This window comes from Ostrinia nubilalis, chromosome 15 (genome assembly GCF_963855985.1).
Source record: "Ostrinia nubilalis chromosome 15, ilOstNubi1.1, whole genome shotgun sequence".
Lineage (NCBI taxonomy): Eukaryota > Metazoa > Arthropoda > Insecta > Lepidoptera > Crambidae > Ostrinia > Ostrinia nubilalis.
Window position 1 is genome coordinate 214875 of NC_087102.1, and position 19474 is coordinate 234348.

A 19474-nucleotide genomic window follows, 5' to 3' on the forward strand; every position below is an offset into this window, starting at 1 on the left:
TAATTTGTAAAAAGTAAAAAAGATATTACGTTTATTTAGGTATAAAATGGCGACTATACAGGATGACGATTGAAAATTGTCCAAAAGATTCATATAAAATTATCGATGCGAATGGACAAGTCAATCTGTCTATTAGAAATAAATATAAAAAAAATAATAATGATAATCACCACTGAGTAAAAATAATTCACAAGTTCAAGACGATTAAAATCATACCTAAAGAGTCAATAAAGCAATTTCGCAATGGTTGCTATCGCCGAAATAGCTCAGTTGGGAGAGCGTTAGACTGAAGATCTAAAGGTCCCTGGTTCGATCCCGGGTTTCGGCACTTTCGTATATTTTGGTCAATTAATCTATTTTTGAATACCATTTTCTATTTTAACTTCAAATATTTTAATGACCAAGAGTTGATCGCGGTGCCAAACTTAATATTTTTTGTGAATTATTACGATTTTTAAGCGGCCATCCGGCAAGTACGTACCTTTCTTTCTTTCTTTCTTTTCAGCCAAATGACGTCCACTGCTGGACAAAGGCCTCCCCCAAGGTTTTCCACAATGAACGGTCCTGCGCTGCCCGCATCCAGGCTCTTCCCGCGACCTTTACCAGATCGTCGGTCCACCTAGTAGGAGGCCTGCCCACGCTACGTCTTCCAGCCCGTGGTCGCCACTCGAGAACTTAGACTTAGAACTTACTCGAGAAGTACGTACCTACCTATTTATTTTCTATTAATTAACACGTTGCATATTTTTACAGTAACTAACAATAATTAGTAACTGCATTCATATGAATATGAGTATGTATGTACTTAGGTAGGTATGATGATTACTTAAAAACCAGATCATGATGAATTAAAAAAGTACCGCTGAGTTAATTATCATGATAATTATTATATTCTTTAACTATTACTTACATTAACTTAAATCTACACAGAATGGTTGCAACCTCCACAATATGTAACGTTTGAAGGCTTGTTAAAATGGAGTTCTTACAAAACTTGACTACTTTTAACAATAATTTGGAAGAATTGGCGGCTAAATGTACCAAGATAAATTTATAGCAGCAGCAGCGACAGCCAACGTCCTTGTGGATGGTGAATGTAAGCTTGTAAGATATCTAATGGAAAATAGGTCCATAGTCCGGCGCAGATCTACTGAGAAGGGGGCCACATTGGGCCTAATAGAATTGTGACGTCACACGATTTATTGAGATCATAGGCATATTATGATAATGCCTGAAATATTTCGATAACAATATAGGTACAAGGTTTATTTATTTACAAAGGATTCCACCCCAACTCGGCCCATTTTCTGTGATGTAATCACTATATTTTTCGCCAAAACCAGCAGGTAGGCGGCGACATGTCGCATGCAGCTTGTGGTCTCCGTACCGTACAGATACTTACAAAATAAATAGGAACAGAAGACAATTACCTGTATGTATCTACTTCGTTTGCATACCCACATAGGTTTGCGAATCGTGTCAAATCGACAATATCGAGTCGGTGAGCGTTGTCAACCTATGTGTGCGATGTCCGAGCGCACTTTAAAATGTAGACTGTCCTCCGATCCTATTTATTTTGTGGTACAGCTTCGGACAGTTGATCCGTGTGCTGTTAGAAGTTCTTGGTGTCGTTGGGCTGCGCGTCGGCGTCGGCCTCCTCCTCCAGCCGCAGCAGCGCGTCCAGCGTAAGCCGCTTGAGACGCTGCTGCAGCGGCCGCGGCAGGCGCTTGGCGCTCTGGCACACGCTCGCGAAGAACAGCTCCAACGCGTCGTCGCCGCCGCCGCCGCCCGCCGGCTCCCACGCCTCTGACTCCTGGTCCGACGCCGGCGGCTCCTCGCCCTCGTCCAGCTTCACGTCTGTGTCCTTCACCTGCCGCTCGTTTCTGAGAATTCAACGTGGAAAATGAGTGGACCGTTACACTAATATTAAGTTTATCAGTTGATTGAAACTGTTTCTAGTTTTCGTTTTCATAATAAAATTCTAATGGGGACAGTCCATCCCAAAAATAACATTAAAATAATTAAAACAATAAATACTGTCGCCATTTCGCCAATAGGTTAAACTGAGCCAGATTTTTTTACAATTTATACCTAGGTATTTAATAGGCTAATATCGGTTTATGTGCGAAAATATTAACACAGAAAAATCAATCAAATCTACAGTTTCTATAGTAAAAATCGTTTATCGATTAAAAACTTGTGTTCAGTTTGCGTTAATTAAACAATTAAGTACCTACCTACCTAATGCATTAGAATATTTCTCACGTAGGTACCTAATGATTTCATTCGATATAAAACCCTACCCTAACTAGGTTAGGTAGATAGGTACGTACCTAATAATAATTGTAAGAATACATGCTATATTATCCTTCCTATGCTATGCTATGCAACGTTAATTCTGCTAATAACATTATTTGATTACTAAGGACATTTAATTTGATACTTTTTTTTTTATCCACAACGAAGAAGCTCTTACTGGTGGTTAGTTAAGTAGTTAGAGCAATACAGTTATGATTCCTGTAAATTTAAGACGTTAGTACCTACCACAATTAGTATACTACATGTATACCTAACTACATAATAAATTGATAAACATATCCATGTGCTAAATATAGAATGGTCGTCGACGCGACGCCTCTAACTTTTATGTTCACCAAGTCTGTTACCTACTTGTTGAAAAGATCTTTCATAGCATGTTTCTTTCCTTAATATTAAATTGTTTTAAATGAAGTAAGTAGAAACTTGTTTAAATCAATAAGTAAAAAAACATTTGTTTTGGTCACCCTGTTTTGTGTCGGTCACAAAATCGACTAGGTATTTAAGAATATCTTTTGAAGCTTTGTGACATCACGCGTATTGTGTATGCGTGCGTCGAGCTCGAGGATCACAGACGTGCACACACACACACACAGGCGCGCCGCTAGCCGTTTGTGCCACAGCCGGCCCCTCTCGCTCCCACTCGCCCCACTCGGAGCGCGCGGTCAGTCGCCGGCGCCCCGCGCCCCGCAGCGGACGCGTCGTATTCACACGCAGAATCTGTGCCGATTTGCACAAGTTTTTTTAAACGGATCATCAAATTGATTAAAAAAAGCGGTTTTTATAAAACAGGGAAGAATCCTATGAGAATATCATCAAAATGGACCCGGAAGAAGAAAATATTCATACTTGTGATGTCACCATTGACGATGAAGAAGAAGAAATCGAGGAACCAGAACACTTCCCAGTTCCTAATATTGAACTTAAAAACGAGACGTATTCACAAAATGAATCCATGGCGTCCGAGTCTCAAGAAGTAACGATGACAACTGAACAAGACGCGCCAATGACTAATCGCTCCAGTACCAGCTCGAACGATGGCAGTTCATCAGACGATAATCTCCTCACGCCTAGTGTTTCAAAGAAACCCCGTACTGCAAGAAAAACTATATTTGGAATTTACGCTCAGAAATCCAATATCGATTTAAAATGTAGCATGCCTGGCTGTGACACAGTACAGTGTTATTACATTTACAGCCAAGAACATTATTTTTTCAAGGCGCCGATGGCAATGGTGAGGTGTGTATTTTTCAAAATTTTCATTTAATTTTTTCTATGTCCTAAGTCAGTTTGATTAAATTTAAAAAAAATATACAAATAAACATAAGCCTCCTTATGGCGCAGTCGGGTAAATACATTTAAGAAATACGGGTTTCTAACGCAACATTTAATATAATGCAGTAGGTACAGAGGCAGACACTACAGTCTACAGACGACAGCACCTTGCATAGCAATTTGCAAGTAGTTGTAATGTTAATGCAGTACTACTAGGTACTACTTTTAAAGAATGTCATTTAACTACATCATTCGGGAAATACGATCCTTCATCCTAACATACTTACACGTACGTACATGAACTTTTAACTAATTCTAATTAGACGAGATTTAGAGATATTTATATGATGCTCTTAATTTCTTTTTAATATAGACAGTTATTTTTTACAATAACGTACTTATACTCGTATGTCCAGAACTGCTTTGTGTTCTGCGCGTGCACACCCTACTACAAGTTTCACGCTAAATGGACTAATAGTTGTTAATCCGCTAATCGTTAATTAACGAACTTAACATTTCTATTAACGAATTAACTTTAAAAACAGTTAAATTCTCCTAAGTCCGTTATTCGTTAATCCAATACCTACTATTTACCAAAAAATACCGCAGGCACCGCGGCGGCGTGTCGCGAAAAACGCGTTGATAATGATTAGTGATCTGCTGTCAAAACAATAGTTTTTGTAAGCAGATCACTAACACAACGATATAAAAAATGCAATTTTTATCACGTGTTAACGCATTAACGATTAGCAAATCTTCCGAAATGTAACGTTTATTTAGTAACGGACTAACGATTAACGAAGTTAACTATTTGATTAACGGTACCCAGTTATGACACATGACCACATTGCATCTTTTTATAATTTTTTTTTAATTTCAGACGTAAAGAATGGCTAGATGTTATCGGTGACGAAAAACTAATGTCTAAGATTTTATCATCGGAGAAGCCAGCATCATATCCAGTCTATTTATGCCAGAAACATTTTAAGACAGAGGATTACATCGTGAATACGCCGCATAAAAAGATTTTAAAGTGGACCGCAGTGCCTATGCCTTTATCAAGAGAAATACCAGTTGAGCACAAGGGCGTGCAGGCCACGCTTGTGACGTCAGACAGCGGCTCCCAGACCGACTACACGAACATGGAGCATCAATCTGTTCAGGTTCGGCCGGTCATTTTCGGCAACTTTGAGGCTAAACTGGACAATAAGGTAATCGAAAACATAGAAAACACATTCGACAAGTGGTGCGATAAATTTTTACCTGAGCGCCTCTCGGAAATCATCAAAGAACAAAATACCATCAAGCACAGAGGTCTTGGAAAAAATAGCGTAGCATTAGGTTTAACCTTATTTCATACCGGCCCACGAGCGCTCGAATTACTACTAAGCGAGGATATGCACTTACCCCGTCGTAGAACATTACAAAGAGTTCGCATTCCAGGGACTACTGAATATAACGAAGCAATAATGAAAGCTGTCGAGATCAAAATTCGTAACATGACGGAACGCGAAAAGTACTGCTCGGTGATAGTAGACTTGGTAAAAATAAAGGCTTGCCTAGACTATGAGGAAGATAGAATTGTGGGTTTACATGACATTAACGGACGTCAGTTAATGGAACCAGCTCAATACGCAGTAGTAATTCTAACGAGGGGTTTATTTGTTAACTGGTCTCAACCTATAGCGTTTGCATTCTTATCAAAATCAAAAAGGCATTCACAGGTGTCAAAGTGGATAGACCAATATATAAAAAAACTCCTCGATATTGGACTTAAAGTGAAAACTTTTGTGGCTAATTCTAAAACGGATCTGTTGAATGAAGTTGAACTAAGGTCAATATCAGTCGACAAACCATATTTTTTCGTAAATGATGTTAAAATTTATTACATGTTCGATGTCCCTGATATGCTGATAGAACTTCGTGATAAGTTTTTAAGTTACAGGTTCCAATATCAAAAAGAAAGTGGCGTTGTTGTAGCAACGATTGAACACGTTAGAAACTATTTACTTTTTCAAACTCCAAAATTATGTGTTGCTCCTAAATTATCCCCGAAGCACCTCTCCCCGACTGACGCAGAGAACCGCCAAGTGCGCTACGCGGCGCAACTGTTGAGCCAATCAGTGGCCTTGGCCCTGTCAACCTCGAACGAACTTCATTTCATGGGATTAGTTGAACCCGTTAATGATACTATCGATTTCCTATTGCTGATGAACAATCTGTTCGATACGTTGAACTCTTCGAGTATGGCAGGAGAGCTATTCAAGAAGCCTTTTCGTGGAAATAAAACTCAAATAGATTTGCTGAAACAATCTAGCGAATTTTTTAAGTCATTACAATTAATCACAGAACAGGCTGAAAAATGTGAAGATGCTCAATTCATTACAGGCTTCCAAATAACTATTCAATCCCTTTTACTTTTGTTTAAAGATTTAAGACTAGAAGGACATGACTGTTTGTTCACACGAAACCTAAATCTTGAGGTGTCTAAGAAAATGTTCAAGCCCGTCAAATCTGAGGCTGGTGGTGATGCCGAGACGCCGAACAGCGCGCAGTTTGTGGATATTTTCAATGGTTTATATTTGACCCATTTACTGAAACCGACGAAGGGTAGACACAGCTCGATGGATGTGGCAAGGTGTATTAGTAACCTTATCGAAGTGGATGATTCACAACAAATTGTGGATTCGCATCATCATGAGGAAGAGGTAGTGCCGGACAGTTCAACATCAGTTATCAATATTCCAACTGAATTCTTCACAGATCTAAAAATTGCTGAGCAAATTAATATTGAAGATATTTGGATGGTATTGTTTAGGATATGTCTAAACCACCATAGCACCTGCGACAGATTTAAAGCATTCGTTTTATCATTTAGCAACAGAGTAGTTTCAACAAAGAGAACTCCAGATATGACCATACGGGTGAATTTTATGAGTTTCATAGAAATCATGGAAAAAGAATTTTGCGAAGCTATCAAAAGCTTGGAAACCAACAGTAAGATAGTCGCGGTGACGTTCGAGAGGCTAAGACGCGTGGAGTTCTCTCCACCATGTCCGTGCTTCCCAACAGAACACCTCAAAAAGGCTTTTATCAGATTAAGGCTGTTCATGATAGTCAACTACAATAACAAAGTCTATTGTATGGATGATTCTGACTGTAAAAATGTTATCATTCCGTCAATAATTTTTACTGATTAATTAATATGCGAAAGAAATAAAAACTATAATTCTCATCGCTATTTTATTTCAACTTTACCTGAAATACTATGTAGGTAAGCAGTACTAAGTAGGTAGGTACGTGGGTTTGATTTATGATTGATTTTATGTCATATTCAGAACAATTATTTACAAGTAAGAACGAATAAATTTGGACATAAAACCTTGCCTCCGATGTACAGACGACAACAATCAAACTATGTTGTTATGTTATTAATAATTATGTTGCAAATTCGTCCCTATAACACCTAAGTAGTGTAAGTAGGCCTACAAACAAACAACATCAGACTTATTGCACAATAGCTCGAGTATTACTACGAGCTTCGACACCACTACCGCGTTTGATGATTTTTATGTTCTCGTCTGTACATAAGATCCCATAGTATCCAGCTTGCTTGAAGCGCCATCGTTTGTATCTACAGACCACATCTAGGTATACGATGTGCCATTATGACAGCTTTAATAAGCCAAGTGCTATTTTGCGACATTAAAGTACCTATATGATGTATGATGTGCTGTCGCCTGTACATTGCGGCACTTTTGCAAAATGATACCATGAAAACCTTTGAAAAAATACCGTAAGTACCTAAATACCGTTGAACGAGAATCGAACGTTGGAACTGAACGATGAAATAAAAATTATAATACCTATTATGAGAAGCTTCATTGCCTTTCTATTTAAAATATCCAAAAATTCAAATTAGGCCTGCTGCAAAAAAGAGTAAGATTTTATGACTTCATAATATTTGTTCTTTGTTTTATGCATTACAAAATCAGTGTTCTGATTCATCACATCGAGGTAAATAAACTAACTGTGGAACTAACTGTGTAAATCTTACTTATGACAGACAAAAATTTTACTAATTGCATTTTTGGCATCAGTATCGGTCACTAATCACCCCCTGATAGTTATTTTGAAAATATGTTTCATGTACAGAATTGACCTCTCTACAGATTTATTATAAGTAGATTTATTAGGAACACCGGTAAGTACCTAATTCATATTTAATTAAACAAGTTAATAATAACTTTTATGCCTAAGTACAAGTTAATAATAACTGCGAACAATGTAGTAAATACATATTTTTTATCGTCCCAAAAATCGCTGCAGTGGTAGTTATGAAAATTCACGGTCCCAAGTCCGACTGTATCACAACAAACATGAATGAACCTGGGAATCGAACCCAGAACTCCCAGCGCTCGTCTGCACTCGGCTGTCCCCGCCGCTCCCGCTCAGTCGGCGTCTCCCCGCAGCCCGGAGCGGACGCATCTGAGCCGGCGCGCTGAGCGAGCATGTGGATCGCCAGGCACGCCCACAACCCGCGCCGCTGCTGCAACGTGGTCGGCTGCCTCGCCAGTCCCAAGTGGCAGCAGCAGGACGTCTCATACTTCCCCGTACCCACGGAGCCCCACCAGTAAGTTAATTGGCGCCATTTTCTCATTGACAATACTATTTCTGTTTATTTAGTTTAGGGAATGTAAATAAGTATACCTACATTTTTGTAAATCTGTTAGGGGAAAATCGCACTGTTAGAAGAGAAGGTACTTTTTCATTCCAGGGCTAGGGTTACCATAATACCGCAAGGAAACTATGTAGTTACACAAATCATACTTTTTTGCAATCGCGTTCAATAAAGTTAGACTCAAAGGCAAGGTTATTAGAAGCAAAATTCATTAGCTGTGAGAATAAATAAATGTTCATGTTAAGAATGTTTGTAAGATTAATATAGTTTAATGAATTTAAAACAGGTTTTAACGCGATACGCGGATAGGTGATACTGTTTTAAATGCAACGCGAAAGTTTAAAATTAATAATGTTGACAAAAATAAATTAAAAATTATACTTTATACCTATTAAAGAAACTAAAGCGTGAGGCGTTTGATAACGTTTTTTAAATAATAAGTTGCATGTAATAAAACCAGGCAAGTCCGCCCCAAAGTCTTGCGACTAGTCCCGAGGGGTGGTGTGGTAACCCTACAGGTCTAACTCGGCCTTCACTGGATGTTTGGGCGCGTACCTATAATCTGCCTACATACGAGTTGTATCACAGTAAGATATTGATTTATCTACTGTGGTTGTATTCACGGGAATGTTCTCGTCGGGATAATGCCTATGTATGGGCTATATTACTGAGGTTGTTATTGATTGAATAACGCGTAGGGGAGCCATTCTCCTCGAACAAACGCAAGCACTATGTAGACAGATTGAATTAAATGATGACAGAATATCACCACAACGCTCCCCTAGTCCCGCACTACGTTTGAGCAATAATGTTAATGCATAGCAAACAATGCAATTACATTAATTTTGGATGGAATCTATTTCGTTGTGAATTAATTACACATAATTTTATTAAAGTTAATATTCATTTTAATAAGGTTTACAAAACAACTTAATATTATAATTTGTCATCTTATTTATTGATAGGTATTAGATAAGGACTCGACTCGAATAACAATTTGTGTATAAGCATTTTAGAAAACGTACGAGAACCTACCTACCTACCTACATATTTGCAGAAAATAAGTGACTCCGTTAATGTTTTTAAAATGATAGAAAGTCTTATGACAGGTAGGTACCTAATTTAATAATTTAATGCGTTTTCATATTGGTTCTATGAATAAGTAGAAGTTTTTTAGTTAGCGTTTCGAGTTTTGACTTTCGACTGTTGAGCAGAAATTTAATATCACGTAGGTACTTTTCATTTAATGGCTTCATTTATTGGCCTTGCTCGAATTTCAGTTCTTAAAAGAAATACTATCTAATATTTAACTTTGTTTTAGCAAATGAAAAACCGTGCATGGTGTAAAACTGTCATTCAGCACGATTAATAAAATACATACTAATAATAATTAAAACATGAGCTACCCTACCACGCGTGTAAACGTTAAGTTACGTAAATAAGTAGGCACCAATGATATTATAGAACTATAGATATGTTACGTTCATAGAAATTACGATTTGAATCCGTGCCGAGCTATTCCAAATTGCACACATTGACAAATGTAACTGATAAGTGAAACAAAAGATACGAAATAGCACGCAAATGAAAGAGATAGCTATAGTTTTAACGATTCTGCACTAACTAATCTATGTCCGCAGCGCACGCATCCTTATCGCTCTAACGTCAAAACAAGATCGCTTTCTCTTTCTTAACTTGAACATGGCGCATGGTGTCTTGATTGTTTGCATAAATAATTGAAAATATAAATACTAAATAATTTTGCATAATCACATGTGGTAAGAGATCCCTTGTATTTTGTTTACTTTAGAGTCATAATTGGTACACTTTCGAAACACACACGATGGCATTTTTTATTTATTTTGGTAAGAACACAGGAACTTACGGTGTGGTACGCACGCGATTGCGCACGACGCAGGCCACACGAAGACTAAACACAAGACGTCCCAATTGGGACGTATTTGAGTATTCACAGCGCGAGCGCTTATAACATATCTGCTTTTGTTTTTATATAATATCATTGGTAGGCACCTACACTATTCTTAGAGTATGTATAGTATAGAATAACTCTTATTTTGTTTCCAGGCGATCAGTATGGTTGAAGGCGCTGGGCCGCGACGACGACCTGTACCAAGACGTGACCCTGTACGTCTGCGAGAGGCACTTCAGGCGCTCCGACATCGTGGTGACGTCCATGGGGCGCAAGCGCGTCATCGGCGCCGTGCCCACGCTGCACCTGCCGAGGCACAGGCGGACCAGCGCGGTCGCGGTACAAGCGGGCAGGGACATGAACGGCTCCTGGGCGCAGACCACGAGGAACTTTAAGGAAGACAATCTCACACAAGTAGGCACGTCCTTTGCCGAAGATAAACAACAAAATTCAGAGCTTCTTATGGAAATTGACAAATGCCAAAATGATCTGGACAATATCGATGCAGATGAGCTCCGTTACCATATGGAGGTATTTCAAAAATCTTGTGACAAGTTCCTATCGCCTCCGCTCTCAAAACTCGCCAAAGACCAATTGCAGTTGTTGGCAGATAGAAATGACAAATCGAATTTGCCTATTCTGACGTTTTATTTGAATTTATACCACACCAGTCCTACAGCGTATAAATCCATCCAAGAGGATTTTCAACTACCAACCGTTACTACACTTATAAATAAGGTACTGCTACCGATCTCTAGTGAAGTCAATGATTATACAATCGCACCTTTACAAAATAAAGTCAGTAACATGGATGAAATGGAGAAATACTGTACAGTAATGGTGGATGTAATGCCATTAAAGACTTTGTTGTCTTACAACAAAAACGAAGACAGGATTGTTGGTTTACATGAGATAGATGGAGTTCAAGAGCTGACACCTGCACGATACGCAGTGGTGGTGCTCGCGAGGGGTTTATTTGTTCAATGGATGCAACCGATTGGGTTTTCATTTATTTCTGATACAAAATCCAGTGAAGATATTTCAAGATGGATTGATAAAATCTTGATAAAGCTACTTGACAGTGGACTTCGAATAAAAGCCTTTGTATGTAAACAGTCCAAGCATTTAGATGAACTTAATATTCGATCCGTGAATGCTGAGAGGCCATACTTTTATGTTAATGATTCCAAGATCTATTACGTTTTCGATACACCTTACATGATACGACAACTCCGCAACGTTTTTCTGACCCACGACTTTCACTTTGATACAGGAAATTGTCATCAAGTAGCGAGTTTTGGACATATCAAACATTTTTATGAGATGGAGAAGAAGAGGAGAGTAAAATTTGCCCCTAAATTAACAGACTCTCATATAACTCCAACAAAATCAGATAAAAAGAAGACTATTTATGCAATGCAACTGTTCAGTAGCGCAGTGGCAGTGGGCCTTGCATCGTATATAGAATTTAAAGTTCTGCAACCTGATACAGGTACCGTAGATTTTGTATTGTTAATGAATAATTTGTTCAATCTACTAAACATTTCTGGTGGTCCTAATTGCCCCAGTAGAGAGAATATCAAGATAGTATTTCAGGGAGGAAAAAGTCAGGTTGAGGAACTGGAGGAGACGATGAATTTGTTCAAAACACTGGAATTGATTAACAGGAAAACAGGAGTTAAAAAGGCAACCACGCCGGCGTTTGTTGAGGGGTTCCAAATAACTATTAAGTCCGTCATGAGTCTATGCGAAGAGTTTCAGACACAAAAACAGATCTTACTGACAAGACGTCTTAGCTTGGAGGTGATGGAAAGGTTTATAAAAAAAATTAAACCTAAAGGCCAAGTCCCCGTTATTCCACGATTTGTGCAAAGGTTTCGTAAGTTATATCTTGGGCATATTTTGAAACCTGCGAAATTGAGCAGTTCCTCCGACAATTTAGCCACATTACTCTGTAAACTAAATGATTTGAGCAATCATCTAGGAAAGGCTGATCAGATTAGGGAAACCTTAGTAAACTGTGAGAAGGAGCTGCCAAATTTGATGGTTAGTGCGGGAAAGACATCAAAAGAATTTAGAATGCAACTTTTTTGTGGATTTCTTTTAAAGAAATGTGCAGATTATCACACCAATTGTGAAATTTTGAGTGCGTATGTGGCAGCTCATGAGGTATTGTATGGCTTAGAAGAATCTGAGAGTGAATTCAAACCGGAACCTATTTCGATTGGAGAATTCAACAATTACGTGGCGTCCATGGAGGGCCTGTTTCGCGAGGGTATCCAGAAGATCGGAGAGGACAGCCACATCGAGGCGTCCATTTACAAATTTTTGCGAATCCACCTGCCCTTGCTGGCGCCCTCCCTGCCCTGTCCCTGCTTCCCGGTGAAGTTTTTACAAAAGTTGTTCATCAGGCTGAGGACCTGGATGATTATTGACCGCAACAATAGCTTTTTCCGCGGGAACCGTTATGCTGGGAAGAATATCTCCATTCCGGATATTTAAATCGTTCGAGTGATTAATTAATGATTCTTATAAATTAATTTCATGGTTATTGCATTAAAAGTGAATACGTACAAGTATATGATTCAAAGTTGTTTTATTGCTAACGTTGCTTGCTACAAAAAGGTCTCGTTGATTTTCTAACAATAAGTTTAGTAAGCTATGACTAGGTCAGTGTGGCAGTGTTGTGGACTATTACTTATTCTGTGGTTGTGGTTATAAGAAATACGTTATGAGTTACTATAATAAACATAAGTAGGTACTTCATGTTACTTATTTCAAATGAAAGTTAGTACTCTGCTGTGCCAATCTTATTTCCTTATAAAAAGTTTTAAATAGCTATAATAAACCTACTAGGTTAGATATTATTATTTTTTCGTAAATCTCTTAGGAGATATCACGCGATTAAAGGACATAGATGACATAAGTACTAATAAACAATAATTGCCTCCATAAATAAATAATAAAATAACTAAAGAAACCTATTTCAACATAGAAAATAATTATTATGCTAGATTAGATATCTATCCGATTTCGACAGTATTTAGTGTTTGTTCTTTACTTTAGAGAGGATAATGGGAAAGTGCGATGCAAATTACTATATTCTTCTTATGCCTCAGCTACACTACTCGTTTTGCTGCTATTGCATGCAATATGCATTCTTGCTTTTCGCTTATTCTAACAAGGCAAGGACGATGTGTCGATGCGAATCGAAGTTACCCAAGTAATGTAGTCAGACACTTCGTGATCAAACTTTGCACCGCTTCGGGCCCTTTTGACTCACGCAAAAATATAAAATATCGAAATTCAGAAGTCGGGGGAGGCGAGGCGAGGTTGCTCGAAGTCATCTATACTTCTAACTTTGGGTGACTTCGCGAGAAGTGTAGCTGAGATATTATAAACGATGATTAGCACTGACCTTCTGGCCATCATTTAGGGCAACATGAAGGCCATGCGTGGTGTTATAAAGGACGATGAGCACTTACCTCCTGACCGTCATGTAGGGCAGCACGAAGGCCATGCGGCTCTCGAAGCGCCACTTCTTGCAGGGCGCGCCGGCCTTGGTGGTGGCGCCGCGCTTGGTGCGCTGAGAGTAGTGTGGCTGAGGTGTTGTAAAGGACGATGAGCACTGACCTCCTGACCGTCATGTAGGGCAGCACGAAGGCCATGCGGCTCTCGAAGCGCCACTTCTTGCAGGGCGCGCCGGCCTTGGTGGTGGCGCCGCGCTTGGTGCGCTGAGAGTAGTGTGGCTGAGGTGTTGTAAAGGACGATGAGCACTGACCTCCTGACCGTCATGTAGGGCAGCACGAAGGCCATGCGGCTCTCGAAGCGCCACTTCTTGCAGGGCGCGCCGGCCTTGGTGGTGGCGCCGCGCTTGGTGCGCTGAGAGTAGTGTGGCTGAGGTGTTGTAAAGGACGATGAGCACTGACCTCCTGACCGTCATGTAGGGCAGCACGAAGGCCATGCGGCTCTCGAAGCGCCACTTCTTGCAGGGCGCGCCGGCCTTGGTGGTGGCGCCGCGCTTGGTGCGCTGAGAGTAGTGTGGCTGAGGTGTTGTAAAGGACGATGAGCACTGACCTCCTGACCGTCATGTAGGGCAGCACGAAGGCCATGCGGCTCTCGAAGCGCCACTTCTTGCAGGGCGCGCCGGCCTTGGTGGTGGCGCCGCGCTTGGTGCGCTTCAGCGCCTGCCGCATCGAGTCACGGAGGATCTTCCACTCCCGCTTCAGGACCTCACCTGGAGTAACAGTTGGTGGTAGAATACCTTCTGTGTAGGTATAGAATAAATAAAGTACCTAGTACTTAAAAAAATGGGTACCTACTCACTACGGAGTCTTCCAGTGACTTGGCCTACTTTTAGCTTGGTCCACGGGCCAAGTGCCTGGATTGAATTCTTAAAAAAAAAATCTTCCACTAGGCGAAGCTAAAAGTGGGCCAAGTCACTGGAAGACTCCCGATTCGTTTCCTTGCCACCTCCTTATGCCCGTTTTCACCATTAATCTCTATTTTTTGAGTGACCCTTATGGTAACACATAAAAGGAGTTTTGTTTTCATAGGGGTCACTTAAAAATTAGGGATTGATGGTGAAACGGGCATTATTCCCATTTTCACACCATCAATCCCTAATTTTTAAGAGACCCTATGAATGAATACAAAATTCTTTTATGTGTTACCATAGGGATCACTTAAAATTAGGGATTGATGGTGAAAACATGCATAACTGTAAAAGAAAAAATAAACTCTTAATTAAAAAAGAGGTAATAAATTAAGTTTATTCCATAAATAGAAAAAAATCATAATATCACAAAGAATAAAGTAACCAGGATATCAAACCCGAGAATCTAATACGATCAGACAGACCGCGCCACGCGCCCACTGCGCTATCAAACCGAGTGAGCATACAAAGAACAATAATATCACAACACAAAGCTGCTCGCACATGTTTGCTAACTCGTTGCACGATTGTCCACAGCCTCAACTACACGAATTTTAAACCCTAACTCCAATGCAATAAGAATGTAATGCTACTCACTGTTTCCACCGAGCCGCTCGGAAATCTCCGACCAACAGCGGTCTCTAATGTCAATATCTCTGTGATTTTCGTGTCTTGTGTCGTATAAAACAGGGTACTTTTTCACTTCGTCTATCAACCGTTCTCTGAACTGTCTACTGGACATGTTGGTGGTGGTCATTGCGTATAAACCTACAAACACGGCCTCCCAAAGCGCAGGCGAGGCGATACTGCGCGACGAGAGAGCGAGTCGAATCGCAAGCGATGTTGCCGCTTCGTGCGTATCGCTCATCGCGCGAGGTGGGCGAGGTGGCTTAAGAGATGGTGAAATGCGTAGAGATGACATAACGGTGTAGGTATAAAACTATTACAATGCTACTTATATCCGTTTTCATCATCAATCGCAAATTTTTAAGTGCCCCCTATGGTAACACTAACACATACTTAACAAGAATTTTGTTCTCATAGGCATCACTTAAAAATTAGGGATTGAGTGTGAAAATGGGCATTAATCTTTTAAACATAATTCATTTGCAACTTACACTTCGTCAGCCTAATTTTTAAACTCCTTAATGACAATTTTGTGCAAACTTTACAGGAGGATATAAAACTGTTTATTTTTCATAGTTAGGGTACTAATTGAAATATGACGATGTTGTAATTGAAATTCAATAATAGGCTGACGACAATTAATAATTATTAATTAAACATTTTAGACATTGTGGAACAAACATTGTAGAGGTCTACAATTAAATTGAAATACTTAATAATTCTGTACTTACTTTCAGTTATCTAATCATTTACTTACCTATTTACTATGTTTAAATATTGTATTCAAAATAAAAATAAATAATCTTGCTTCGCGGCAATGACGTAGGCCGGTAGGCATAATCACTTATCAACACTCAACACGCGCAGTATTCGCTACTCTTTGCCGCGCGCCGCGTTGCCAGCGCGCCGCGACCGCCACGCGGGATCCCGCGACGTTGCCAGCGCGAAGCCGGCCGGCGAGTCGATCGGCAAACAGCTGACTGGGGACGTGTTATTATTCAATAAACGCTTTAGATTTTTATTATCACTGGTTTGACTATGTTTTCGCATGGAATGTGAAGATAGTGATTTTGAATATTTACTTACGCCTTGTGTGCAAGCTTAGATTAAAGTCTAGCTAGATGGATAGTCTTCATACAAACGCTTCTTCCAAAGTGAGGTAAAAATCTTACTGTCAAAACGATGTGAAAATTAAGAGAAATATTTTAACCTTAAAGGTGATTTTTTAGAAAAAAAAAGTTTTATCCACATTAACCATACCTATACGACAACAGTCGGTTCACCGCACATTGGTCCGAAATTGAAAAATAGTGGACTTATGACCGTTTTCACCATCAATCCCTAAATATTAGTGACCCCTATCTATGGTAACAAACAACAACACATAACAGGAATTTTGTTTTCATAGTGGGGGGAACGGGCATTAAAAGAGACCAAAGTCGTTAAATTGGGCTCTTGAAAATACCTATACAAAAGTAGTAGGTATGACAGGAAATCTTTTTCTTTTTAAAACAATATTTGTTATGTACAATTTTTCATTAATTGTGTGTAAAATGGTAAATCTAAACGAAAAAAAAAATTCAACTTTATGTGTTCAACTTCAAAAGTGTTAGTAGTGAAATCTTATTTTTTATAGCAGCTTGCAGTTAATACGCAAGTATTTCCATTTTAATTATTTCATTAAATCAATACTTTTTTATATTTTTCGCTTTTTTATGACAGGTATAATTGTAAATTTAAAATGTCATATGACAATTTTGTATGAGAGACAAGCCCGGCCGGGCGCGGCGTGCATAGCAATTAGTGTTAGTTCATGAGTGAGTAATTTCATCATCGGTTGCTACCCTGATGCGTGCGCTTCATATGATTCTGTGGCTCGACTCGCCTGGCGCGACAACCGTATAAAAAGCCTAACAAAAGCCGGACAGGCCGAACAAGGCAATATTTGGCCGGACAAGTTCCTAAAAAGCCAAACATGGCAACCCTAGGAGTGCACCGGATCCTCTGTCATAACAAAGAGCGAGAGAGCGACCGACTGAGCCGTTTCTCGTATCCGGTTACAACCCATCCGGTATCCGACGCGAGCATCGAGCAGGACGGTATACGCAGTCGCGACTCGCGAGTAGCCGCCGAACGTACGCTCGGCCCGGATCGTGCCAGTCCGGCCAAAAATCGGTCACAACATTGCTAAATTAAAATTTTTAGAACAGTGCCGCACGCAACAGCGACTAGTTGTGTACTTGTGCGTACGGGCTAGTCACTCACCGTGTCCCCGCTGTCTTTATCATGAGTACGCCGACTAGAAAACGAATCCGCAACTTCATACAGGCTTACAAAAGCTTACCCCAACTGTGGGATAGGAAACACAGGGATTATTTAAACAAATCCGAAAGAAGTAAAGCGTTTGAGATTCTAAGAAAGGTATATCAACAAATTGAGGAAGACGCCTCTGTGCAGACAGTCAAGAGAAAAATAAACGATTTGAGGAGTGTGTACATGAAGGAATTGAAGAAGGTAAAGTGTAGTAATTCTCCAGTTAATATTTACTGAGTTTACTCGACTTTTTTATTATTTTGATCATCCTGAAATGTTTTCTATTGGTACAGGTGAGGGCATCGAGGCTGACGGCGAGGAGCCCCGGGGACGTGCACGAGCCGACGCTGTGGCACTACAAGGACATGAGCTTCCTGGAGCACGTGTTGTGCGCGGACGCGTCGGCGCCGCCGCCCGGGGAAGAACAAACGCCAAGCAGCCCTGAACCTTTGATGGTCTTCAAAATTGAGGTATAAATAAATCTCTGGCATATTTGGATTACGATATAAAACAAAAAAGTGGCAACAAAAAATTAACCAAAAAACAAAAGACGACTCAATTTTGCTGATACTTAATTTAACAACAGCTTATCATAAAATGTTTTGTGACTTAAGTCTGTCTTCCTTCATTGGTTATCTCTTATAAGAATAGCTTGTTTTCACGCCTTATTACAGGCATACTACCTAATACACGTTTATTTCCTTTGGATAATCTCCTTATATATTTTTTTAAATTGGTCCATTTGTTGTCTATATGGTTGACTGTAGTTAACACTACAATCAATTCAAAAATATTAACATCGCTGGGAACATAGTTAAGTACTCTTTAAAAATCATTCGAAATTCTTCGTGTTTGCCTTTGTTTAACTACACTAAGAACTATTTTGTAGGTCCATATTGTTTACATGGTGAGAAGATTTGTCATAAATAAATAAATGAGGCTGTCCAATATCCTAAATAGATAAACTCCAAAAATGAATTTTTCAGGATGTTAGTACGCCAAACGAACACGAGGCGACATACGAAGATAGCGAGGATTACGGAGAAGGAGAAAGCTCATCCATCACCTGCACGCAACCCAGCGCGAGTTCCAACGTCAGAAACAACAGCGTCAACTGCTCATCGGGCTGCGCGGCCATGTTGGATCCCGATGACGTCATCGGCCGGTCCATCGGCGTGCAGCTGAAGGACCTCGACAAGAAACAGAAGACGATAGCAATGAAGTTGATATCGGACGCAATTTATTACGCGAATCTGGGAAGGCTAGACGAAACGAGCTATTTGCACTTGTAGAAAATATTTTTCGGTCGGGGATCTTAAGTTAATTTTAAAAGAACTTCATTAATTTCACTGCCAAATAGTTTTTAATTTTATTGTTATGTAGGATATCAAGTTTATTACAATGTTAAGAAAATAGTAAGTACCTACTAAATGAAAATGTTAAGATGGTAGGTAGGTACTCATTAAAGGTAAAAAATAATGGTACCTATTACTTTTGTAAGTGTAGGTGCTTTAGTATGTAATGTAATACAATTAAATAAATAAATAACTGACGTAACTTTCATGTAGGTATAAAACGAAATAAGACCAAAGGGTTTTGCTAGAACTAGGACGTTCATCAAACAGTTTGACAAAATCGTAATACCTACGTACCTATGTATAAACTAAATAATGTAGTAACAATGTAGATACCTACTATAATAGGAACTTCAAACTTAATTATTTTTATAAAGTGTAAGTTCTGTAATAGATGCTAAGTTATGAATAAAGAAAAGAACAATAAAGATACTGAATTTTAATTTATCCTACTTATTTCTCTACCTCTATGACTAATAAGTACCTAGCTCTCCTACTGTTTGACAGTCGTAACTTTAACGTTTGACTGTCAATCTAATCGA

The 19474-nt window shown here is 39.5% G+C and overlaps 4 protein-coding genes and 1 non-coding gene across 7 annotated transcripts in view; 4 read left to right on the top strand and 1 right to left on the bottom strand.

The window, feature by feature from the left end:
• LOC135078619 (uncharacterized) overlaps positions 1–19474 on the top strand; it is a 38125-nt gene that overhangs the window by 10219 nt on the left and 8432 nt on the right. The gene's annotated exons all lie outside the window — the stretch shown is intronic.
• Trnaf-gaa (transfer RNA phenylalanine (anticodon GAA)) lies at positions 256–328 on the top strand. The gene has a single exon. It is a non-coding gene; the product is annotated as a tRNA-Phe (tRNA).
• LOC135078621 (uncharacterized) lies at positions 1252–15564 on the bottom strand. Its single transcript, XM_063973149.1, has 3 exons — positions 15235–15564; positions 14280–14439; positions 1252–1883 (listed from the first exon to the last, which is right to left on the bottom strand). The coding sequence occupies exons 1-3, from the start codon at positions 15557–15559 to the stop codon at positions 1613–1615; spliced, it is 756 nt and encodes a 251-aa protein (XP_063829219.1). The 5' UTR covers positions 15560–15564; the 3' UTR covers positions 1252–1612.
• LOC135078617 (uncharacterized) lies at positions 2976–6826 on the top strand. Its single transcript, XM_063973146.1, has 2 exons — positions 2976–3555; positions 4472–6826. Exons 1-2 carry the CDS (start codon positions 3137–3139, stop codon positions 6789–6791), a joined length of 2739 nt encoding a protein of 912 aa, XP_063829216.1. The 5' UTR covers positions 2976–3136; the 3' UTR covers positions 6792–6826.
• On the top strand, positions 17399–18979 carry LOC135078404 (uncharacterized). Its single transcript, XM_063972972.1, has 3 exons — positions 17399–17778; positions 17871–18047; positions 18564–18979. The coding sequence occupies exons 1-3, from the start codon at positions 17551–17553 to the stop codon at positions 18867–18869; spliced, it is 711 nt and encodes a 236-aa protein (XP_063829042.1). The 5' UTR covers positions 17399–17550; the 3' UTR covers positions 18870–18979.